Here is a 26,039-nt window from a genome sequence, read left to right as displayed (position 1 = left end):
CATGTGAGACAAATCTGTTTTCTGAATTTGCTGTTTGCCATGGGTGTATGTGTTAAATGTTACTACATTGGAACAGTTCATTAATAATAGTTAATATACCAATTATTTTGTTAAGTTTCCCAATAGAGTTAAGTTATTCCAAGTTCTTCTTTCTTTTGTTGCATTTTAACTATCGTATTTGAATAAATTGCGTTTTGCTTCATGCTAAGTAGTTTGACCAATTGAATTGCATCTGCAACCCAGAAGCTGACATTTACCTTTAATATAGGAAAAAAGTTACGGCCTAGGCTACTTCTTAATATTCTTTGAGGGGGTCTGGTCTGGCCCGGCCCCTAAAAATGTGATATTGGAGATTCCTTGGCGGTATTTGAAGGAAAGCAGGGTGATTGTAAGTGTTCTGATGAACAGTGATAACAGATTATCAGGTCATTTATCTTGTTGCTATTCATGGGATGTTGCTGAATGCAAGATGGCCTTCCTTTTCTCTTTGGTACATCAACTACTACGTGCCTGGAACAGTGCTACATAACCACAAGTCATTCCTTCAGAGCACCCCAAAGACTTAGCCATTTTGTTCTGCTGTTCCTCAACCCCATGCGTCTTCTTAGCAACACCCCCTTCAGCAATTTTCTGATGTATGTGTTGACAGCTGGTTCTGTTAATAGCTTTAATACCACCACTGTGTTGTTTGATATTAAATGATAATTGAGCCTTTTTTTCTGAAGTTGCACCTTAGTCAAGACAAATCTTCCATCAGCAATCATCATTCCTCTTCTGAAGATTTAGGGATGGTAATTCCATTGGATGACAAGGGGTATTGCTTAGATTGTTTGTTATTGAAAATAGCCTTTGCCTAGCATGTGTGAGACATGAATGTTACTTGCCATTTGTAAGCCCAAGCCTCAATATTGCCTAGATTTTATTGCATTTGAACATGGACTGCTTCAGTTATGAATGGTGCTGAATATTGTGCAATCATTAGCGAACATCCCCACTTCTGACTAAGGTGAAGAGAAGGTCATTGATGAAGCAGCTGAAGATGGTTGTATCTAGGACACTACTAACAGGAACTCCTGCAGATATATACTAGAGCTGACATAACTAACCTCCAACAACCACATCCATCTTCCTGTGTGCCAGATATAACTCCAACCAGCAGAGAGTTTGCCCCCAATACCTATTGATTCTAGTGTTTTTAGGACTCATTGATGCCACATTTGGTCAAGCGTTGTCTTGATGTCAAAGGCTGTCACACTGTCAACTCACCTCTGGAATTTGCTCTTTTGTCCCTGTTTGAGCCAAGTCTGTAATGAGTTCAGGAGCTGAGTGGACCTGGCAGAATCCAAACTGGGCATCACTGAGCAGGTCATTGCTGACCAGGTGTGACTTGATAGCACTGTTGATAACACCTTCCATCAGTTTACTAATGATCAAAAGTAGGCCTATGATAATTGGCCGGGTTGTTCTGTTTTGTTCAGTTTTTTGTGCACAAGACACACCTGAAAATTTTGCACATTGTTGTGTAGATGCCAGTGTCATAACTGCACTGGAACAGCTTGGCTGGTGAGCAGTCTTCAATACCATTGTCAGATTGCTGTCAGTGTCTATAGCCTTTACAGTATCCAGTGCCTCCAACTGTTTCTATATCACATGGAGTGAATGAAATTGGCTGAAGACTCATATCTGTAATGCTGGGGACCGCTGGAGGAGACCGGGATGGATCACCCATTCGGCACTTCTGACTGAAGATTGCTGTGAATGCTTCAGCCTTGTCATTTGCACTGATATGCTAGTCTCTTTCATCATTCAGGATATTTTTGGAGTCTGTTTTTCTAGTGAGTTGCTTAATTGTACACCACCATACATGACTGGATATGAGAGGACTACAGAATTTGGATCAGGCCCATTGATTTTGGAACTAATTAGCTCACCAGATTGACGCTTCCCTCTTAAATACGCCTGGTGCTGCTGCTGGCATGCCCTCCTGCATTCTCCATTGAACTGGTGTTGATCCCCTGGCTTGGTTGCAGTTGTTTAGTGGGAGGCATGCCAGGCCATGAGGTTACAAATTTTTCTGGAGTACGATTCTGCTGCTGTTGATGACCCACAATGCTTCAAGGATGCCCAGTCTTGAGTTGCTAGATCTGTTTGAAGTTTTCTATGTGATAATGTCACACAACACGATAGAGGGTATTTTGAATGTGAAGGTGGGACTTTGTCTCCACTGGGACTGTCTGGTGAACACTCTTACCAATATTGTCCTGGTCAGTTGCATCTGCAGCTGGCATATTGGTAAGAATGAGGTCAAGTATGTTTTCTCCACTTGGGTTTGTTTTCTCAGTACCAGATGCAGACACAATCCAGTAGCTATGTTCTTTAGGACTGAAACAGCTTGATCAGTACTGCTACTGCCAATCCACTCTTGATAGTGGCCATTGAAGTCCCCTACCCGGAGTACATATTATAATCTTGCCATCCTCAGTGTTTCCTCCAAGTGTTGTTCAACATGGAGGAGCACTGATTATTCAGCTGAGGTAGCACAGTACATGGTAATCAGCTAGAGGTTTCATTACCCATATTTAACCTGAGCCTTGAGACTTCATGGGGCCACTCTGAAACACCTTGGAATGCTTTGCTGCATTAAAATAAATGTAAGATGTTGTGATTTTTTTGAACTGAATTATAATGAACCTTGCTTATATTCATGCGCGTCCCAGTCGCAAACCATTTCCACTCCCCCTCCCATTCTTTAGATGACATGTCCATCACGGGCCTCCTGCAGTTGCACAATGATGCCACCCGTAGGTTGCAGGAACAGCAACTCATATTCCGCTTGGGAACCCCGCAGCCCAATGGTATCAATGTGGACTTCACCAGTTTCAAAATCTCCCCTTCCCCCACCGCATCCCTAAACCAGCCCAGTTCGTCCCCTCCCCCCACTGCACCACACAACCAGCCCAGCTCTTCCCCCCCACCCACTGCATCCCAAAACCAGTCCAACCTGTCTCTGCCTCCCTAACGTGTTCTTCCTCTCACCCATCCCTTCCTCCCACCCCAAGCCGCACCCCCATCTACCTACTAACCTCATCCCACCTCCTTGACCTATCCGTCTTCCCTGGACTGACCTATCCCCTCCCTACCTCCCCACCTATACTCTCTCCACCTATCTTCTTTTCTCTCCATCTTCGGTCCGCCTCCCCCTCTCTCCCTATTTATTCCAGAACCCTCACCCCATCCCCCTCTCTGATGAAGGGTCTAGGCCCGAAACGTCAGCTTTTGTGCTCCTGAGATGCTGCTTGGCCTGCTGTGTTCATCCAGCCTCACATTTTATTATCTTGGATTCTCCAGCATCTGCAGTTCCCATTATCTCTGTCTTATTATTAACCTATGTTAGTGGCTAGATTTCTTGAAGTTTGCCCTATGTTCAAATGTTGCTCTCAAGATTTATGATGTAATCAATGTTCTCCAATCTAGTTGGTCTTGTACTTTTTTTTATCCTTCTGTAGCTTGAAGCAGACTAAAGCCCAAGATCACTGCAAGTTAGATCTTGTCATATATCTGTGTGAATTTGCTATCTGTGTTCCAAATCTGAGTATATTTCTACATGTGGAATGTTACACTCAGTGCCTGATTGAGGATATTGCGAAGGGCAGTAGACTAAGAGCCTTTCCCCACTAAACACACTGCTCACCCAGCCCCTAACAACAATATTACTTACCTATGACCTGGATTGCACTGTATTCTTCCTGGCATTGCTGAGAATAAGAGTTTTCACTGTCTGATTGGCGACTAGCTTTTGGTAAGCAGGTTATCGCCCTCAGGAGTTGATGCTGGGGGAAGGCCTCCTGGTGGGCTCACTGCGTGATTTTCTTGTGCTTTGATGGGTTCCCCAAAAAGAAACAGGTCCAATCCGAACACTTCAACGACATTCCATCTATTGTACCTGTTACTCACGTTAAAGACATTGACCCTAAAGTGTACAGAGCTAATAACTGCTAAGAAAGCCTGCAGAGCATAAACTGAAACTAAAATGGACTCACGTTAAAAGCCTGCTTTCAGCACAAAAGAGATAGGATGCATATTACTTACTGTCTGGACAGCATGTTGTAGACTAAAATGGAGACCGCCTTCTTTCAGTTGGAGCCTTGCTTTTGAAAGCACTTCTAGCAGAGCTGTTTGCAAGCCACTGTTTCTCTACACCAGACATACAGGAGAAATAATACAGACTGCATACAGCTGTCTCCACAAGAGAAATGGTAGTGAAAGACCCTAATGAGGATCTTGATGTATGCTGAGGGACAAGAAGACAACAGTGTTTACAAAAAGCTTCATGAGAAAAAGAGACTGATTATTTTTTAAATAACACCAGAAAAAACATCACTGAAACCAAGACAAAATATTCTGCTTTATAAAAAAGATTTGATACAAATTTCTGCCTGATTTGCACTAAACTACCTTTAGCACTCTAAAAAGAATGATCCACACTTAATGCCCCTGCAGTTTGCTTAAAGTTTCTGAATTTACACATTAATTGCATGTTAAATTTGCAAGAGAAAGTTAAATCATTAAATCAAGCCATTATCAGTGTGAGTACATTAATAACATTATTGTTAATGACAAAGGTTGTCACTATAGCTTCAGAGGGCTCACTTACTCCTCATGCAGATAAAATGCCTGTGATATTATTGCAAGCGATGCTGAAGGTAACTTGGTCGCCAAGAATCAAACTAACAAAAGGGGTTATTTTCAAACATTTTAAATTAATTCAGTTCGAATCCCAGGATTACAGAACTCATGCAGGCTTACTCCAACACTTGTCAAATCGGTTCCTGTTACCTGTTTGCCTCTCTGTTGCTCACTGTCTTGATTCTTTGCTGATTGCCAGTCAACTAGACTGCCAAGTGGGTTTGTGAGCACAGCAATTATTAAAGCAGTGAGCAGAGTGGCAATGGGATGGGTGAGCAGAAAAGTGAGTGGGGTGGTGAACACCGGAACAAAGAGTGCCAAGTGGAGTGGTAAGTGGGGTGGCAACCACAATGTCAAGCAGAGTGGCAAGCTGACCACAGGGGCAACTACAGTGCCTTTGATGGCGAGCGCAACAGCAACCAGAGTACCTTGTAGGGTGGCAGTGCAGCAGCAACTAGAACACCAAATAGTGCAGTGGGCAAGGTATTGAGTAGTCTGGTGATTGGTTCATTGAATGCAAGTATGGTGTGAACATTTTTTGGTTAACCAACCATCAATGGTACTTTGCATAAGACTATGAGCAGAATGAGCAGTGGGGGAACACCGCAGGGCTGATGAGTATTGAAGTGATGCTGTGTGAGTATTGCGATCACAGGACTTGAACTGAATTGATCTAAAATATATGAAAACAAACCCTTTTATCCTATGCTTTTGTACAAGATTACGTTCAGAATTTCTAGCAGTGATACCCCTAGCACCATAGCTGCATACACCGATGATGTCAATGGTGTAGGCATCCTGTCCTTGTGTAGTTGCAGGAAATGTAGTGTTTTAAAGTTGTCAAGTTTCAGATTTTGTTTTCCTATTTCATTCTTACTTTGTATTTTCCCTTTCTTGGCAACCTTTCTTTATCTTTATTTATTTTGCCGTACAAGATTTGACATTGAATTTACTTTCCTTCTCAACCTATTAGTTTCTGAATTCTAAGTGAATACAGTATATCATTTATCCAATTATTCTTTAATATCTACATATCTCTTTTCTCTTCTGTGCTGTTATTTCTTCACATTTTTAGCACATCTGGAAGAATTTATTAAAGTACTACAGTGTAGTTGTAACTAATGGGAGCACAGCAGAATGCCATTCTTCCATTGTCAATGCTGTATTCACTACTGTAGAATATCGTTAGGCATGAATACTTTATTTTGAACACGTTCTGTTCTGATGTAACAGAGCACTGTTATATGAATAGCTGTGACTAGCTTTGTGTGAAAATTCATTATTTATATAGTCAACCGATTGCCTAAACATTCAGTATGCTCAGTATTTTCTATATGGCAATTTTGGATGCATCACTTTGTATTTGCACTGCTTTATTCACATAGAATGCTTACAGTGTGGAAACAGGCCCTTCAACCCAACAGATCCACATGGACCATAATAAAGTGTGGAGCTGGATGAACACAGCAGGCCAAGCAGCATCTTAGGACCATAAAAGCTGACGTTTCAGGCCTAGACCCTTCTTCAGAAGAGGGGGATGGGGAGAGGGTTCTGAAATAAATAGGGAGAGAGGGGGAGGCAGATCGAAGACGGATAGAGGAGAAGATAGGTGGAGAGGAAACAGACAAGTTAAAGGGGTGGGGATGGAGCCTCTACAGGTGAGTGTAAGTGGGGAGGTAGGGAGGGGATAGGTCAGTCTGGGGAGGACAGACAGGTCAAGGGAGCGGCATGACATTAGTAGGTAGGAAATGGATGTGCGGCTTGCGGTGGGAGGAGGGGATAGGTGAGAGGAAGAACAGGTTAGGGAGGCAGGGATGAACTGGGCTGGTTTTGGGATACTGTGGGGGGAGGGGAGATTTTGAAGCTTGTGAAATCCACATTGATACCATTGGGCTGCAGGGTTCCCAAGTGGAATATGAGTTGCTGTTCCTGCAACCTTCAGGTGGCATCGTTGTGGCACTGCAGGAGGCCCACAAAGGACATGCCATCTAAGGAATGGGAGGGAGAGTTGAAATGGTTCACAACTTGGAGGTGCAGCTGTTTATTGCAAACCGAGTGTAGGTTTTCTGCAAAGCGGCCCCCAAGCCTCCGTTTGGTTTCCCCGATGTAGAGGAAGCCATAACGGATACAGCAGTTGCAGTATACCACTTTGCCAGATGTGCAAGTGAACATCTGCTTGATGTGGAAAGCCTTCTTGGGGCCAGGGATGGGGGTGAGGGAGGAGGTGTGGGGACAAGTGTAGCACTTCCTGCGGTTGCAGGGGAAAGTGCCAGGTGTGGTGGAATTGGAGGGGAGTGTGGAGCAGACAAAGGACAAAGGAGCCACGGAGAGAGTGGTCCCTCCGGAAAGCAGACAAGGGTGGGGAGGGAAAAATGTCTTTGGTGGTGGGGTTGGATCGTAGATGGCGGAAGTGTCGGAGGATGATGCATTGGATCCAGAGATTGGTGGAGTGGCATGTGAGGACGAGGGGGATTTTCTTTTGGCAATTATTGCGGGGATGGAGTGTGAGGGATGAGTTGCAGGAAATGCAGGAGACACGGTCGAGGGCATTGTCGACCACTGCGGTGGGGTGGGGTGGGGGGGGGGGGGGGGGTTGTTGTGGTCCTTGAAGAATGAGCACATCTGAGATGTACGAGAGTGGAATGCCTCATCCTGGGAGCAGATGCAGCAGAGTCAAAGGAATTGGGAATAGGGGATGGAATTTTTGCGGGAAGCTGGGTGGGAGGAGGTGTATTCTAGGTAGCTGTGGGAGTCGTTGAGCTTGAAATGGATATCAGTTTCTAGATGGTTGCCTGAGATGGAGACAGAGAGGTCCAGGAAGGTGAGGTGAGGTATATGTTGGAGATGGTCCAGGTGAACTTGAGGTTGGGGTGGAAGGTGTTGGTGAAGTGGATGAACTGTTCGAGCTCCTGTTGGGAGCTCGAGGTGGTGCCAATACAGTCATCAATGTAACGGAGGAAGAGGTGGGGTTTCGGGCCAGTGTAGGTACGGAAGAGGGATTGTTCCATGTAGCCTACAAAGTGGCAGGCTTAGCTTGGGCCTATGCGGGTACCCATGGCCACCCCCTTTGTCTGTCCACATCGACCCTTGGAGCATCCCACCCAGACTCATCCCCTTATAACACACCTAAGTTTCACATCCCTGGATACTACGGGCAATTTAGCATGGCCAATCCAACTAGCCTGCACTCCTTTGGACTGGGTGAGGAAACTGGATTACCCAGAAGAAATTCACGCAGACATGGAGAGAATGTGCAAACTCCACACAGACAGTTGTCTGGGCTGGAATTGAACCCGGGTCCCTGGCATTGTGAGCCAGGAGTGCTAACCATTGAGCTACCGTGCCACCCCGAAAGCTTTAGTTAGAGCAGGTTTACAGGTTAAGTGTAGCAACCCTAACTTGCACTTTTAAAATATCTTCAATGTGGCAAAATATCCCAAGATAGGAGTATAATGAGAAAAAGTACACCAAGCCACGCAGGAGAAATTGGGAGACATGATTAAACATTAGTTCAAAGAGTTAAGTTTTAAGCATGTCTTAAAGAAAGAGAAAGAGTGAGAAAAAAGAAGACAAAGGAATTCCAGACCTTATTGCATTAACCAGGTTGCCAAGCAAAGGAACAGGGGTCGCAGAGGAGGTTGAAACCAAAAAAGAGCAGAGTTCTCAGTGAATCATGTCAGGCTGCCACCCCAACTGCTGTAAAAGATTTCCGTTCTCTCCTTCTTGCTTTTTGCTGGCTGTAGAAGTTGCCATCTAGTGTCTAATTTTGTGTTGATGCTTATTTAACAAAGAATGGATATTGGAAAATATAATCATTGTTGCTTTTATAACCACAAAAGGAATAAATCAAAGGAGGTGGAAGATCTTCTCTCAAGGCTAACAGTACTGGAGTGTGCACATGATGAGAGGGAATCAAGGTAAATAATGGGTTTTCATTTGCTTTTGTTCACTATTATTATAGGCAGAAGGTTATTTTGATTACTAATATTCTTTATATTATCACAGATATTGCAAAGAGATTAAAGAAAAAGAGAAACAGTGGCTGCAGTGTGAACAAAAGTGTAAGAGTTTAGAAGAACAGCTAGAAATCAAAGTTTGCCAGGAGTCAGAAATACAAAATCGATCATCAGTCTCACAAAATGAAATACTGACTTTAAAAACTGCCCTAAGTCAGGCAGAAGAGAAGCTGGAGGCATTGAAACAAGAAAGGTAAAAGTTAAATGAAGTCACTCTTTTAGAAAATGTATTTGAATTAAAGAACACTTATATCATGACCTCTCTCTCTTTCCATGCAAACAACATCGATGATGGTGTTTCTCCTTCTCCCCTAACATCTCTGTATTTTCATCCGTGGTATTCTTACTTCCCTTCATTTTTCTTCCAACCAATTGCCTACCGTAAAACTGCTTTTAATGACCATGAAATCCGTATGATTTAGATTTTCCCATCAAGACCACAAAATGGGTGCCTAAAGTTCAGTAACATGAAGCCAGATTTTCATCTTGGAGGCAGCAATAGCCAGTCAGATTATATTCCTAATTCACAGTCAGAACTCTGTTTTGGCAGTGCTCACCCACACTATCCTTATGCTAGAGTAATAGTAGGGCTGATGCTTCCTGAAGCAAGTCTGAGAATGAGTGACAATATAAGGGACACGGGTTCAAAGTGTATACAGTGAATTTGGAAGGGGTAAGGAGAATAAGGGAGATGTATGGGAGCACAGGGAGTAAGAGCTGAGGGTAAGGGGCCTCATCTCCACAACTATGTCCCAGATTATGTACGCGGGTCTGTCAACTATGCTCTTTTACATTTATTATACGTAATCTCTTTATTTAAAAAAAACAAAGGTTTTACCTTTTTCCCAGCTATATCCTTAGCAGGTACTTAATTCCTGTGGAATATCACTCTTTTCATAACTTTAAGATTGCTATTCAACTAACTCCTTCCAGTTTAGAAGTCTTAGCCACCTTTTTCCATCTCTGATGGTCTAGAGGGCTCTTTCCAGTCTTGATAACCTAGACCTCTTTTCAGGTCTTGCTACCAACAGGCTTTTCCAAAGTTCACACATCCTCAAGCTTCTAAAAAGTTCTTATAAAATCGAGATTTCTACGATCTAAATTTGCACAGTCTAGAAATTTCTACAAATAAACTTGCCTGTCTACAGGTATGAAAATGTTTTTCTGATCTGAAATCTAATTCAAACCTCTGAGCACGTGTTTCTGTATAGGTCATAAAACTCGTCAATATAAACATTTACCAGTTATCTGATCAAGATATTTGGCTCAATCAAATATTGCTTTAGTTCATTCTTCAAAATGATTTTCTGACCTTTTAAAAATCAACGTAACTTTACAGAACTGAAACCTAAATCTATTTTACTTCTAATTTTAAATAAAATTCTAAATGAAAGTATAGTAAAGTTGTATCATAACATCCTGAAAATTGCTAATTGGTAGCAAGTAACTCATTTATGTCAGTTATAGTGATTGCTTAATGGTTTGCAGCATTCAGCACTAAATTCCTAAGATTGAAAGAACCAATGTAATTGATGTATTATAATTATGTTTTATCACCACTTTTTGTTTCCAAGCCTGATAATTTCACAAGTGTAGTAACAGGAATGGTCAGTTAAAAAAAAAATGCATTCACACTAGGGAACATCCATTTGACTCAAAAATTGGCAGTAACAAAATTTGAAGCAAATTAATACTTACCTAAGAGAATAACCTCACATGTTGCCAAACTTTGAAGCTTATAAAGTTTTAAACCTCTGCATTATTTACAACCTCTTTAGAAACAAAGGCTAAATGAAAGTTTTAATTATAGTTTTTGAATCCAGCAGTTCATTCTAAACCATTTTTCCCCAAGTTTAGAGGAAATGCATTATCCCAATACAGTGTTCATTTAAATTTGATTCATACTGACAATCTGTAGTTTGCCGAAAACCATAACTTTCCTTGTGAAGTGTGTCAAGCTGATACATGAGTCCCAGTGAAGTCTGGGAAACTGGATGCAATTTCAATGTATCAGAGATAATGAGAACTGCAGATGCTGGAGAATCCAAGATAATAAAGTGTGAAGCTGGATGAACGCAGCAGGCCAAGCAGCATCTCAGGAGCACATTGGCCTGCTGTGTTCATCCAGCTTCACACTTTATTATCTTGCAATTTCAATGTGTCTGGCTGTGGTCCTCTGATATAGCCACTATATTATAATTGTATTTCCAGGTTTGGCACTGAAAACATTGTAGCAGGGAAGTGCAGACTGACCTCATACAAACTCAAGAATCCAAATGGTTAATCCTAAAATGGACTGTGCAGGATTCGGGGGCTTTAGCACAGAAACAGCACATGTAGGACTCAGGATACACAAAGGCACCTTGCTGTATTGACACCTTTTGTGATAAACTGCTGAGGGAGTGAGGAGTTGAAGAGCTAATACCTCCCCTTAGCAATAGGACAAAGAAACCTGTTATTGTCTCAAAGAAGACATGCCTGGAGGTAGTCCAGGAGATCATCAGCCACTGCATTGTGCAATACTCCTGGCTTCAGTGTAGGAAGTGTTTTGATAGCCTAAGCTGGCAAAGAAAAGTGAGTATTGTTGTACATTCACTTCTGTCACCACACCCTTTCAATTTGCTTTGTTGAACCGACTCCACCACACCATTTGCTCACACCTAATTACCTTGCAACTGTACCATTCCATCATTTTACATACCATTCCTCACTGCGATATGTATCGATTACTGCCATCCACTTCCATGATAATATAACTTGATGTCACTCTCTCACAGCCATCTTCATGAAATGCTTTGCTTTCATCAGGTGAACCAAGAGAAGAGAGAACTGAAAATGGTCCTCCACAGATCTCACAACAGACAACTGCAAAGTAGGAAATATTGGAACTCAGTGGCAATTTCTTCCAAGACCATTAGAGGAGAACCTTCCAGTTTCCTAGTGAGACATTTAGATGTCAGTGATGAGAAACATGTCATACAACATGTAGTTATACTGGAGAAAGTAGGAACTGCAGATGCTTTAGAATCTGAGATAACAAGGTGTGGAGCTGGATGAACACAGCAGGCCAAGCAGCATCAGAGGAGCACAAAAGCTGACGTTTCAGGCCTAGACCAAGACTTAATTTCAGTATCAAGTGAAATAAGGCCTCGATTTAATCCAGTCCTCCACAGTAGCAGCCAGGTGCTCTCAATTGTGGGAAACATTTTTATTCTCCTGTTGGCAGCAAAATGATTAAATTGGATTGCTTAAGAAACTGGAATGGAATCCCTCACCTCTGGTGATAAATAATTTGGCATGCATTTCCTTGAGCCCACTTCAATTTCTTGGTATTACAGTTTTTGCTTTTTACAATATCTCAGGTCTCAATCTCAGATTTAAATTAGCAATTAATACAAAGCATTCATTACAACACCATACATCACATTTTTCTATGTATGCTATCTGCTGAACCCATGCAGCTATAAGCTAGACATTCTACATTTATTTGCAAGAAATTCATTAGAAGGCAGTGGGCCAAGAGCTGAAAAATGGGAATGGAATAGTTGGGTGGTTGTTTTGACAAGCACAAAATTGAGGGCCATAGGGTCTTTGACTGTGCTGTAGACCTCCATGACCCTATGACTCAGTGATTTCAAATTTTCCCAGTTGTCAGTTAGCTGAATACTTCTTTGTTGATGGGTATAAAACTGTCTGTTTCCTTGGCCACCTCCTTCATCTTTGTTATTGCTTCCTTCTGCCATGCAAGCTCGCCCTTGCAGGCTCGACCACGATCCTTATAATCTCCCTTTGTGGCTTCCCTTTTCACGGTTGCCGCCTCATTCTCTTCCCTTGGAATCTCCCATTTTCCCTTAGTCATATCCTCTGCATCCTTTGCAGCCTTCTTCTCCCCTTACTCCACTTGCCATCTCCTGCCCTATGTTTTGTAACCTTCTTCTCCCACCCCAGCCCTCTTTCAGCCTCTTTTAATCCTCCCACCCACCTTAGAGCCTCTTTTCTCCAATTTCATTGGAATCTAATTCTCCCCATGTCCAGCTGGCTGTATTCCTCCCTTTCCCACCCAATCAATCTTCTTGTTGCTGCCTCCTCACCTCATAGCAAAACTCTGTTATCTTTTACTGACAAAGTCATCATTTGTTGCCCATCCCTAATTTCCCTGAGAAAATGATGGTGAGCTGCCCCTCTTGATGCACCAGAATCCAGCCCACGGTGCTGTTAGGATGGAAGGTTCCAGGTCTTTGACTCAGTGAAGGAATTCTGATATTATTCCAAATCAGATGTTATATGATTTAGGGAAGAGCTTGCAGGAATGCTGGACCCCCATATTCCTCCTGATCACCCTCATTTCCCCATGTTATTGTAAGAATGTTACTTTTAAAACCCAATTGCTAGGCTGATTACATCAACACTTTTGTCTTCCTCAACACTTCCATCTGCAACCAAACACAAATGTGACAGTACTCAGGTTAAATTGAACCCAGTCCTCACAAACCCACCACAGATTCAAATGCTGATGCACAAAAATGTCATTCAGGTAATTTACATTCGGTAGTTCTATTACTTATTTTTCTTACAGATATGAAAACATTTAGAATGCAATATTTCAGCTGCCCCTCACCAAGACCAATACCAGCTCACTACTTAATTAAATTGTCAATCAAACAAAACTAAGGTTCTGATCTGCCATCTGACTTATGACTGACTTCAGGCTTCATTTCAAAAATCTATAGCAATTCCAACTTGTAAAGGACAATACCTCTCATCTTCCTTACAAAACAGCATCTTTGACTTTCTGTGAGATTGCCGAGAATTTATTAACATTTTCTTCGTCTTTAATTTCCTTTTTCAAGAGGGGTTAATCTGATTTCCAATTAAGATATTGGTTTAAAAACGTAGAATCACTTTGTACCACGTAGGCCATTCAGCAATGCGCAGGATGCGGACGGTGATTGGACCGAATGCGTGCGATTGGACCCACCCGCTTCAACGGCTATAATCAACCATTAGAGAGGGGGTGTGGCAATGAGGGAGAGTTGGGGGAGGAGGGAGAATGGGGTCGTGGGGAGGGGTGGGGCTTGGGGGAGGTGGGAAACGAGAGGGGGCGGGGTGAGGGGAGGGAGGGCAAATAGGCCAGGACAGGGCAAGGAGTGAATTCCAAAGACTTACAACTTGCTTTTTTTTAAATTTATGGATGTGGGCATTGTTGGCTGGGCCAGCATTTATTGCCCATTTCTGGTTGCCCTTAAGAAGATGGTGGTGAGCTGCCTTCTTAAATTGCTGCAGTCCACCTGCTGTGGATTAACACACAATACCCTTAGGGAGGGAATTACATGATTTTGACCCAGTGACAGTGGAGGAAGGGCGGTATATTTCCACATTGGGATGGTGAGGGTGTTGGTGGTGGGGGAATTGGATGCTTGTGAATGTAATGCCAATCAAGCGGGCTGCATTGTCCAGGATGGTGTCAAGCTTCGAGTGTTGTTGGGGCTGCAACCCATCCAGGCAAGCAGGGAGTATTCTATCACACTCCTGAGTTGTGCCTTGTAGCAAGATAACAAGGTGTAGAGCTGAATGAGCACAGCAGGCCAAGCAGCATCAGAGGAGTAGGAAGGCTGACATTTCGGGCCTTGTAGCTGATGGCTTTGGGGATTCAGGAGGTGAGTTGTCACTGTATTCCTAGCCTCTGACCTGCTCTTGTCTCCACAGTGTTAATGTGGTGAGACCAGTTGAGTTTCTGGTCAGTGGTAACCCCAGGATGTTGATCGTGGGAGATTCAGTGATGGTAACAGCATTGACTGTCTGTGTGGACTTTGCATATTCTCCCCATGTTTGCGTGGGTTTCTACCAGGTGCTCTGGTTTCCACCCACAGATCAAAGATGTGCAGACTCGGTGGATTGGCTGTGCTAAACTGCCCATTGTGATCAAGGATGTGTAGATTAGGTGTGTTAACCATGGGAAATGCAGGGTTACGGTAAAGGGTAGCAGGATAGGTCTGGGTGGGATGCTCTTTGGACAGTCGATGAAGAGTTGTTCATCTGAAGTGCCTTTTTCCACACTGTAGGGATTCTATTCCACGATTCTATGTAAGGTCATTGATGAAGCAGCTGAAGATGGGTGGGCCGATGACACTGTCCTGAGGAACTCCTGCAGTGATGTCCTGCAGCTGAGTGAACTAACCTCGAAAAACCATGACCCCATTTTCCTATGTGCCAAGTATGACTCCAACTAGCAGAGGGTTTGCCTCCTAATATCTGTTGATTCCTGTTTTGCACAGGCTCCTTGATGCCACACTAGATCAAATGTGGCCTTGATATTAAGAGCTGTCTCTCTCACCTCATCGTTGGAATTCAGCTCTTTTGTCCATATTTAAACCAAGGAAGGGTTATAAGAGATAGGATTTATAATCATCTAGCAAGCAACAATTTGATTGGAGATAGTCAGCATAGATTTGTCAAGGGCAGGTCGTGTCTCACAAACCAGTGGAGAGTTTTTTGAGAAGGTGACCAAGCATGTGGATGAGGGTAGGGCAGTTGACGTGGTGTACATGGACTTCAGTAAAGCCTTTGATAAGGTTCCACATGGTAGGCTGTTGGAGAAAATACTGAGGCACGGGATTGAGGGAGATTTAGCAATTTGGATTAGAAACTGGCTTTCTGTAAGAAGGGAACGAGTGGTGGTTGATGGAAAATATTCAGCCTGGAGTCTGGTCACTAGTGGTGTGCCTCAAGGATCTGTTTGGGACCACTGCGGTTTGTCGTTTTTATAAATGACTTGGACGCAGGCATTGGTGGATGTGTTACTAAGTTTGCAGATGACACTAAAGTCGGTGGAGTGGTGGACAGTGTTGCAGAATGTTGCAGGTCGCAGGGAGACTCGGATAAACTGCAGAATTGGGCCGAAAGGTGGCAAACGGAGTTTAATACAGATAAATGTAGGTGATTCACTTTGGGAAGAATAATAGGAAGGCAGAATACCAGGTCAATGGAAAGATTCTTGGTAGTGTAGATGTGCAGAGGGATCTTGGTGTCCATGTACATAGATCCCTGAAAGTTGCCACCCAGGTTGATAGTGCTGTTAAGAAGGCTTACGGTGTTTTAGATTTTATGCTGATGACTTTCATGTTGTATAAGGGGGCATAGCTACAAATTGAGGGGTGATAGATTTAAGACAGGTGTCAGAGGCAGGTTCTTTACTCAGAGAGTGGTAAGCGCGTGGAACACCCTCCCTGCCAATGTAATTAACTCAGCCACATTAGGGGCATTTAAACAGTCCTTGGATAAGCATATGGATCATGATGGGATAGTGTAGAGGCAGGGGCTTAGATTACTTCACAGGTCGGCGCAACATCGAGGGCCGAAGGGCCTGTTCTGTGCTGAATTGTTCTATGTTCTATGTTCTATTCCCAGTCTAATGGGGGAAAAAATGTCTCCTAATTTCTGAGATAACAAGGTGTAGAGTTGGATGAACACAGCAGGCCAAGTAGCATCACAGGAGCAGGAAAGCTGATGTCTCGGGTCTGGACATGCTTCAGAAATGGGGGAGTGGGGGAAGGGGATTCTGAAATAAATAGGGAGAGAACGGGCGGTGGAAAGAAGATGGATAAAGGAGAAGATAGGGGGAGAGGAGACAGAGAAGTCAAAGAGGTGGGGATGGATCCAGTAAAGGTGACTGTAGGTGGGCAGGTCAGCCCAGGGAGGACAGACAGGTCAAGGAGGCGGGATGAGGCTGGTAGGTAGGAGATCAGGTGGGGCTTGAGATGGGAGGAAGGATGGGTTAGAGAGGCAGGGGTTGATCTGGGCTGGTTTTGGCATGCAGCCAGGGGAGGGTAGATTTTGAAGCTTGTGAGGTCCACATTGATGCCATTGAGCTGTAGGGTTTCCAAGCGAAATTTGAGGGTGCTGTTCCTGCCACCTTCGAGTGGCATCATTGTGGTACTGCAAGTTGTCGTCCAAAGAGTAGGAGGGGAAGTTGAAATGGTTCGCGACTGGGAGGTGCAGCCGTTTATCGTGAACCAAGCGTAAGTGTTCTACAAAGCAGTCCCCAAGCCTCCGCTTGGTTTCCCCAATGTAGAGGAGGCCACATCGGGAGCAGTGGATGCAGTATACTACATTAGCAGATGTGCAGGTGAACATTTGTTTGATGTGGAATGTCTTCTTGGGGCTTAGGATGGGGGTGAGGGGGCAGATATAGCACTTCCTGCCGTTGCAGGGAAAAGTGCCGGATGTGGAGGGGCTAGAGGGGAGTGTGGAGAGGATAAACAAGTCATGGAGAGAGCGGTCCCTCCAGAAAGCACATAAGGGTGGGGAGGGAAATATTTCTTTGGTGGTGGGGTCAGATTGCATATGGCAGAAGTGTCGGAGGATGATGCGTTGGATCCGGAGGTTGGTGGGGTGGTATGTGAGGACGAGAGGGATCCTGCTTTGGTTGTTATTGCAGAGAAGGGGGTGTAAGGGATGAATTGTGGGAAATGCGAGAGACACAGTCGAGGGCGTTTTCAACCACTGTGGAGGGGAATTTGCGGTCCTTGAAAAACAAGGACATCTGGGATGTTCGGGAGTGGAATGCCTCATCTCAGGAGCAGATGCGGTGGAGGTGAAGGAATTGGGAATAGGGGATGGCATTTTTGTAGGAAGCTGGGTGAGAGGACGTGTATTCTAGGCAGCTGTGGGAGACGATGGGCTTGAAATGGATATCGGTTTCCAGGTGGTTGCCAGAGATGGAAACAGAGAGGTCTGGGAAGGAGAGAGAGAGAGATATCAGAAATGGTCCACACGCACTTAAGGTTGGGTGGAAGGTTTTAGTGAAGTGGATGAACTGTTTGAGCTCCTCGTGGGAGCACGAGGTGATGCCAGTACAGTCATCGATGTAACGGAGGAAGAGGTGGGAGATAGGGCCAGTGTAGCTTTGGAAGAGAGATTGTTCCATGTAATCTACAAAGAGGCAGGCATAGCTTGGGCCCATGCAGGTACCCATGGCCACCCCTTTGTCTGTAGGAAGTGGTAGGAATTGAAGGAGAAGTTGTTCAGGGTGAGGACGAGTTCAGCTAAGCAGATGAGGGTGTTAGTGGAGTGGGACTGGTCAGGCCTGCCAGACAGGAAGAAGTGGAGGGCCTTTAGGCCATCTGAATGGGGAATACAAGTGTATTGGGACTGGACGTCCATGGTAAAGATGAGGTGTTGGGGACCAGGGAATTAGAAGTTTTGGAGGAGGTGGACAGCATGGGTGGTGTCACAGATGTAGGTGGGGAGAAAATTGAGTCGAGATAGGTAGAGGTAAGTTCGGTGGGGCAGAAGCAGGTGGAGACAATGGGTGGAGCAGGGCAGTCAGATTTCTGGAATTTGTGCAAGAGATAGAAACGGGCGGTGCAGGGTTGGGGAACGATGAGGCTGGAAGCTGTGGGTGGGAGGTCACCTGAAGCGATGAAGTTGCAGATGGTCTGGGATATGATGGTTTGGAGGTCAGGGGGTGGGATCGTGATCAAGCAGGTGGTAGTAGGAGGTGTCAGAGAGCTGGCGTCTGGCCTCAATGATGTAGCCGTCAGTGTGCCATACTACAACTGCACCTCCCTTGTCTGTGGGTTTTACGGTGAGTTTGGGATTGGAGCAGAGGGAGCAGGGGGCTGCACGTTCTGTGGGAGAAGAGGTTGGAGTGGGTGAGGGGGGTTGGGAGGTTGAGGCGATTGATGTCTTGACAGCAGTTGGAGATGAAGAGGTCGGGGGGAGGGCAGAAGGCCGTGGGGTGGTGTCCAGGAGGAGGGGGTGTGTTGGACAGGAGAAGGGGTCAGTAGGGGGAGGTTTAGGCTCATGGTTAAAAAAGTAAGCTCAGAGGCCGAGGTGGCTTTAAAACTGTTCTATGTCCAAGCATGAGCAGTATTCAATGATATTTTGGTGGAGGGGGATAAAGGTGAGCCCTTTACTGAGGACTGAATGTTCTTCCTCAGTGAGGGGGAGGTCTGGGGGATGGTGAAGACTCAGCAAGGCTGAGTGCTACTATTCCCAATTCCTTCACCTCCACTGCATCTGCTCCCAAGATGAGGCATTCCACTCCCACACATACCAGATGCCCTCAGTTTTCAAGCACCGCAACTTCCCCTCCACAGTGGTTGAAAACACCGTCAACCGTGCCTCTCACATTTCCCACAACTCATCCGTCATACCTTCCTCCCAACAATAACAACCAAAACAGAAACTCCTAATCCTCATGTACTACCCACCATCCTCTGGATCCAAAGCATCATCCCCTGGTACTTCTGCCATCTGCATCTGGCTCCACCACCAAAGACATTTCTCCCTCCTCGCCCTTATCTGCTTTCCAGAGGCACCACTCTCTCTGTGACTCCCTTGTCCGCACCACACTACCCACCAGCCCAACCACATCTGGTGCTTTTCCCTACAACTGCAGGAAGTGCTACGCCTGCCCCTACACTTACCCACCCCTCCTCACCCCCATCCCAGGCCCCAAGAAGACTTTCCACATCAAGCAGATGTTCACCTGCACAACTGCCAGTGTGGTATACTGCATCCCCTGTTCCCGATGTGGCCTTCTCTACACTGGGGAAACCAAGTGAAGGCTTGGGGACTGCTTTGTGGAATACTTACGTTCAGTTCTCCACAAACGACTGCACCTCCCAGTCGCTAACCATCCCAACTCGCCCTCCCATTCCTTGGGTGACATGTCCATCCTTGGCCTCTTGCAGTGCCACAATGATGCCACCCAAAGGTTGCAGGAACAGCACCCTCATACTTCGCTCGGGAACCCTGCAGCTCAATGGCATCAATGTGGACTTCACAAGCTTCAAAATCTCACCTCCCCTGACCGCATCCCAAAACTAGCCCATATCCCATATCGCCCCCACCTCCCTAACCTGTCCTTCCTTCCACCTATACACCCCTCCCAACTCAAGCCCCACCCACATCTCCTACCTACCAGCCTCATCCCACCTTCTTGACCTGTCCGTCCTCCCTGGACTGACCTGTCCCCTCCCTAACTCGCCACCTATAATCGCCTTTACTGGATCCATCCCCACCTCTTTGACCTCTCTGTCTCCTCCTCACCTATCTTCTTCATATGTCTTCTATCCGCCTCCCCCTGTCTCCCTATTTATTTCAGAATCGCCTTCCCCCGCTTCCCCATTTCTGAAGAAGGGTCTAGACCTGAGACATCAGCTTTCCTGCTCCTCTGATGCTGTGGCCTGCTGTGTTCATTTAACTCTACACCTTGTTCACTCAGATTCTCCAGAATCGGCAGTTCCCACTCTCTCCTAATTTCTGAGTTTGTTTGTCTCCATTGCCCAACTATATGACTTGGTAACTTCAGTCTTGTCTATATTTGTCATTATTCTGGACACCTATAACCCTTTATTTCTGATCTTTTCCTATCTTAAATAAATTTACCTTTGCCATATTTTTCTCTCAATGACCTAATGCTGTTAATTTCTTCTGTTTTTTCCTGATGTTATGGAGTAGCAAAGATGAATAATTGTAGTTGTGCAAGTAATCTGAAAACCATGGCTCATACTAGGATCACAGATAGTGGGAAACAAAATATCATGGTTATTTAGCAGAACTAGTATTAATTACAGACTTTAGATTGTGACCTCAATATATAATTTATATAAGTGCAGTAAAGAAAATCTCTTTATACAAAGCTGCAAGTTCAAGGAAAACAAAATCAGAAGATAATATTATTCTTAACAAATCCTCAATCTAATAAAAAGACAGGATTAGATATGGTAGGGCATGAGCAACACAAACTACTCAATTCCAACCTTCTTTTCAGCTTCTCAGTACTGGGCTAAGATACTTGACATTGATTCACTTCACATTTAGCAAGATTTTATTTCCACCTAAGTATTACATTCTGTAATTCTCATTTCTGTCAAAATTGTGTTAGATGTGCTAACAGTTTCTTAAAGTGATGAAAAGTTGATGGCGCTGGTAATCTTGATCCGAAACATTTGAATTTTTAACTCTCCTTGATAAAAGACTGTTAGCTATTTTCCAAAATATGCAAGACAATAATTTGCATTTATTTCACACCTTTAACACGACAAAATGTTCCAAAGCTTCAAGCACATTATCAAATACAGTTTAGTAAATGGGTCATATTTATGATCAGATGAGCAAATATGGCTGAAAGTGGTAGCTTCTAAGAAGTGTCTTAAAGGAAGAGAGAAAAGTGAAAGAGATGGAAAGGTTTACAGAGGGAATTCTAAAACTTAGACTTTAGGTATCTGAAGACATGGCCACCAGTAGTGGATTCCAGAAAGTCAGAAATACAAAATATGCCAGAATTTGAAGTGACATAGACATATCACAAAATCATATTATTTTTAAACATTCAGCCCTCATGTCTGCAATGGCTGTCTAATGAGCATTATGATTTTGTGCTAATTGCCTGCAATTTCCCATACCCTTGTACAATATTTATTTTCAAAAAGTACCATTTGTCCTCTTGAATGTTCAATTGACTCTGCCTCCACCATACTTTCAGGCACTGCATTCCAGACACAAACTACTAATATGAAAAATTTCTCTCTGCTGATTTAAATCTGCATCATCTTGTTCTTCATCCTTTCATAAGTGGGAACAATTTTCTCCCCATCCACTCTATCCTGATTTATCGTGACTTTGAAGTTCTTGACCAGAAAACCCCTTACTCTGCTTCTCTTCAAGGAGAACAGGCCAAACTCCAATCTATCCTCATAATTGAATTTCCTCCTTCTGGGAACCATGTTTGTAAATCTCTTCTGCACTTCCTGCAGTGTGATTATATTCTTCCTATTATGTGGCACTTTGAACTGTAGACAGTAATCATGCTGAGGTCTAACAACGGACTTGTCTCACCTCCTTGCTCCTGTATTTTAAGTCCCTGTTAATAACGCAAAGCACACTGTTTCATTTATTAATTATTCTCTCCACTTAGCTTGGCACTTTCAGTGATTTATGTATATGTACATCCAGGTCCTTCTGCTCCTGGACCCTATTGTCCTCTATTCTATACTCTCTATGTCCTCCATTCTATACTGTCTGTCAATTTTCTTGCTACCACTATGAATCGGCTCATAGTTTTCTGCGTGGAACTTAATCTGCCACCTACCTGCCTGCTTCACCAACTTGTCTTTGCCCTTTCGGAGCTCTACATTCTATCCTCCTCACAATTTACAATGCTTCAAAGTTTTGTATCCCCCCACAAAGTTCGAAATTGTCCTATTGCACCATGATCTAGATCATTAATATAAATCTGAAGAAGCAGCAGTATCAATACTGACCCCAGATAACTCCACTCCAACCTTTCTCCAGCCCAAAAATGTCCATTGACCACTACTTTCCATTTCCTATAACTCAGCCAAGTATGTATGCACATAGTTACTATCCCTTTTATTCCATGAGCTACAACATTTCTCACAAGTTGGCTATTACTGTAGCAAATACCTTTTTCAAGTCTATGTACACTGCATCAACAGTATTACCAGTATCCACCCTTACTTTTATGTCTTCAAAAAACTACATCAAGTTAGGTAAACATGATTTCCCCCTTAGAAATCCATGCTGGCTGTTCCTAAGCAACCTTCCTTTCTTCACTACTTATTCTATCCTGATTTTTTTTTTCTAGAAGCAAAATTAAACTGGAACAAAAACAGAAGTTGCTGGAAAAGCTCAGCAAGTCTGGCTGTATCCGAGAAGAAAAAAATTGAAGTTAACAAGGAAGGGTGACCAGACCCAAAACGTTAACTCTGATTTTTTCCTCACAGATGCTGCCAAACCTCTGAGCATTTACAGCAACTTCTGTTTTTGTTCCTGATTTACAGCATCTGCAGTTCTTTCAGTTTTTATTGAAATTAAACTTGTTGGTCTGTAATTGCTGGGCCTATCCTAACAAATATTTTGAATAAGGGCATAATGTCTGCAGTACCCAGGTTCTCTGAGATCTCCTTTGAATCTAGTAAAGACTGAAAGACTATTGCTAGTACTCTATTCTCACTTCCTTCAGTATACTTAGATGCTGCTTGTGTATTGTCAATGCCTTGTCAACTTACCTATGGTATGTTGTATGACTGGAGCAGTTTACGTCAGTATTGAGGATGAAGAGATCATAGAGGAATTGAAAGCAAGAATTCTGGATTTTAAGTTTGAGGCACTGTCAATTAATCTGGAACAGTGAGCACACAAGTAAGAGAGTGGACAAAACTATGGCAGATGGTGTTCAATGTAAGCAGGTGTGAGGTTATCGATTTTGGACAAAAAAGTATAGATTAGGATAACTTCTAAATAGTATGAAGTTAAATACAGTGAATTTCTAAAGAGACTTGGGGCTTTAGGTGCATTGATCTTTAAAATGTCATGAATTAGTACAGAAAATAATCAAGAAAGCTAATGGAATGCTGGCCTTTATTATCTAGAAGACGAGAGTTATGCTGTGGTTATATAAAACCTCAGGAAGAGTCCACTTGGAGTACTGTGAGCAGATCTGGGCACCCCACCAGGGAAACAGTGGAGGGAGTACAACATAGGTTTACAAGAATGATATCTGGACTTTGAGGGTTAAGTTATGGAGGAGAGATCATAAAAATTGGGCCGGTTTTCTATAGACTTTAGAAGGTTAAAGAGTCATCTGATCGAAGTCTTCCAAGATATTAAGAGGAAAAGCATGGATAGACTATTTCCACTGGTTCGGAATTCTACAACTAGGTGACATAATCTGAGAATTAGGCCAGGCCATTCAGGAGAGATGTTATAAAGCACTTCTACATACAAGAAGTGGTAGATGCTTGGAACTCTCTTCTACAAATGGCAATGGATGCAGGATCCATTGTTAAATATAAATCTGAGATAGACTTTTTTGTTAAGCAAAGATATTAAGAAGTATGAGCTAAAGGCAGGTATATGGAATTAGGTCACAGCTCAGTGATGATCTCATTGAATGGAAGAACAGGCTTGAAGGGCTAAATGGTCTACTGTTCCTATTTTCCTGTGTATTAAGAAAATCTTTGCAGATTTTTTTCAATTTTGTCTGTTTGGCCATAGACAGTCACAATCAGGCGTGCATCACTCAGCATTCGGTCAATTTTGTTAACTATTGTACGAGGCAATACTTTACTGATCCTGATTCATAAATAGCTGCCCTAATTAGGCCACAATTAAAAGGCCCTCAAGGCTTTTTCAATGTAGTAGCACCTCAATTTGTAGGAGGACTTTATTTGATTTCTGCAAATACCTTATCCATGGTTTAAATTTCTGCAAAGCAGGAACAGGCAGGTAACTAATCCTACTACATCAGCTCTCCTTCTGCCAATTTCCACTGGAAACAGTAAGTTAAAATTCTGACATTTGTAGTTATACATCTTACACCAAAGCTAAATTTACAAACAAGGAGTTTGACTGTATAGGCATTGTCAAAGTTGGCTAATTATGTGTGTTTTCGTTTAATCCCTTAGTAACGCTGTACTAGTGTTTTTTCAAAGCTATAAAATATATATTCTAGATCATGGCATCTAGAGTTTGCTCTGACAAATGCAATTTCTTTGGAGTTGTTGTTCCATTTTGTAGTGTAAATTGCTAGTAGGGAATTAACCATTTACAGTCGGGACCTTTTCTATGTCACAATTTATTATTATTTTTGAATAAAACTTTATGGATTTTAGCAGCTTTTATATAATATTTGAATATTGTGTGCCTTGTTTGGCATTTTTCAACAAATTATCCCTTCTTTGCCGAACTGTAAATCCATAAAATCATTCCTGCATTTTTTGATTGCATTCATGTTAGAAGTGGTTAGTTTCTTTCAGAGATATTTATGAAAGAAAAGTTGGATTTTAGCAGCTTTTATATAATATTTGAATATTGTGTGCCTTGTTTGGCATTTTTCAACAAATTATCCCTTCTTTGCCGAACTGTAAATCCATAAAATCATTCCTGCATCTTTTTGATTGCATTCATGTTAGAAGTGGTTAGTTTCTTTCAGAGATATTTATGAAAGAAAAGTTAAAATTACAGGAACATAAGAACAGAGATAGGCCATTCAGTCCCTCACGCCTGATCCAGTATTCAATGAAATCATGGTTCTTTTGTGGCATAACTCCATATACCTACTTTTGGCCTCTATCCCTTAATACCTTTGCTTAACAAAAATGTATCGATCTCAGACTGAAAATTAACAACAGTCCAACATCCATTGCTATGTATGGAAGAAGTCCAAACATTACCACCCTTAGAGTGTAGAAGTGCTTTCTAACATATCTGCTGAGTGGTCCAGCTCCCTAATTCTCAGACTGCCCCCTATTTCTAGAAGATCCAATCAGTGGGAATAGTCTGTCTTTGTCTATCCTGTCTCTCCTTGTTAATATCTTGATTTGATGTCTTTTTTGATAGTTGGCCAGTGGCCTGGCAGTAATGAAAAACACCTACAGCTCAGAAATAGTTATTTCCTTTTGTGGTTACAAACATTCAGTTCAAATTTGTTAATGTTCTAGCAAAGATCACATATTCTGGCAAATTACTTACTTGGCTAGCACTTATTAATATTTCTTTTGTGGCACTTTATTTCAGTTGCTGTACCCTTGCCTCACTGCTCACTCTGCTCAATTTGAGCTGTAAGTAAATTTCAAACTTCAGTGTTGTCCAGCCTACATCAGTGTGTTGTTTTAAAACTTTCCATAATCCACCAGGGATTTTAAGTCATGTTTACAGAGCCTCCAGTATCTGTTCACTCAATGCTAATCTCCAACTTGGAATGGCTCCCATAAACCACCACCTCCTGATACAGCATGTATCTGCTTTGGAGTTACTAATTCTCATTCTTCAGAAAGTTGCTAACTCTCCTGTTGCATTGCATATCTTAACAAGACTGATTTTTTTTTTAAACCAGTCCCTGGAGTACACTTCCTTTTTGACGATCGCCACGAGGGTTTACCTTATGGGGTTCCGACATATTCAACTCATCCATGCTGCTAATTGTGCTGAGGCAATTTAAAGTTGAGTTTGAAGATCTCACAATGCTGTGTACCATGCAGTATGAGCTACAAATCAAATATACATCACTGTTTATACTGTGTTGCTGCTCATGATGAAGATTGCTGCCACTGTCCCTACTTAAATTTAGAAAAGTACATGGCCTGCTTGGTGTAGTGTGGTAGAGGAAAATTACTTCTTGGTCTAATTAAAAGAGTCTCTTGTAGCAACAAGGTACAACTTAGCGCATGTTAGCAGTTGGTTACACATTACATTGATGTGGTAGATAGACATTGTTACAAAGACTCTGAGATGCTAGGTCCCATCCCTTTGAGATCCGAAACTGTCCGCCCACAAGTCCATATCAAATCATTATAGTGGGGCTAT

The 26,039-nt window shown here is 43.0% G+C and overlaps 1 protein-coding gene across 4 annotated transcripts in view; it reads left to right on the top strand.

Moving 5' to 3' along the window:
- lekr1 (leucine, glutamate and lysine rich 1) overlaps positions 1 to 26,039 on the top strand; it is a 176,598-nt gene that overhangs the window by 138,159 nt on the left and 12,400 nt on the right. For all 4 annotated transcript variants that reach the window (XM_059651082.1, XM_048542834.2, XM_059651081.1 and 1 more), the window contains 2 exons: positions 8,526 to 8,603; positions 8,692 to 8,895. In XM_059651082.1, coding sequence (XP_059507065.1) covers positions 8,526 to 8,603; positions 8,692 to 8,895 — 282 coding nt within the window. The remainder of the gene's footprint in view (positions 1 to 8,525; positions 8,604 to 8,691; positions 8,896 to 26,039) is intronic.

Source organism: Stegostoma tigrinum, chromosome 14 (assembly GCF_030684315.1).
Source record: "Stegostoma tigrinum isolate sSteTig4 chromosome 14, sSteTig4.hap1, whole genome shotgun sequence".
NCBI classification, from domain to species: Eukaryota; Metazoa; Chordata; class Chondrichthyes; order Orectolobiformes; family Stegostomatidae; genus Stegostoma; species Stegostoma tigrinum.
The sequence above is the reverse complement of the archived record's forward strand: the minus strand, read 5'-3'. Positions and strand labels throughout refer to the sequence as shown.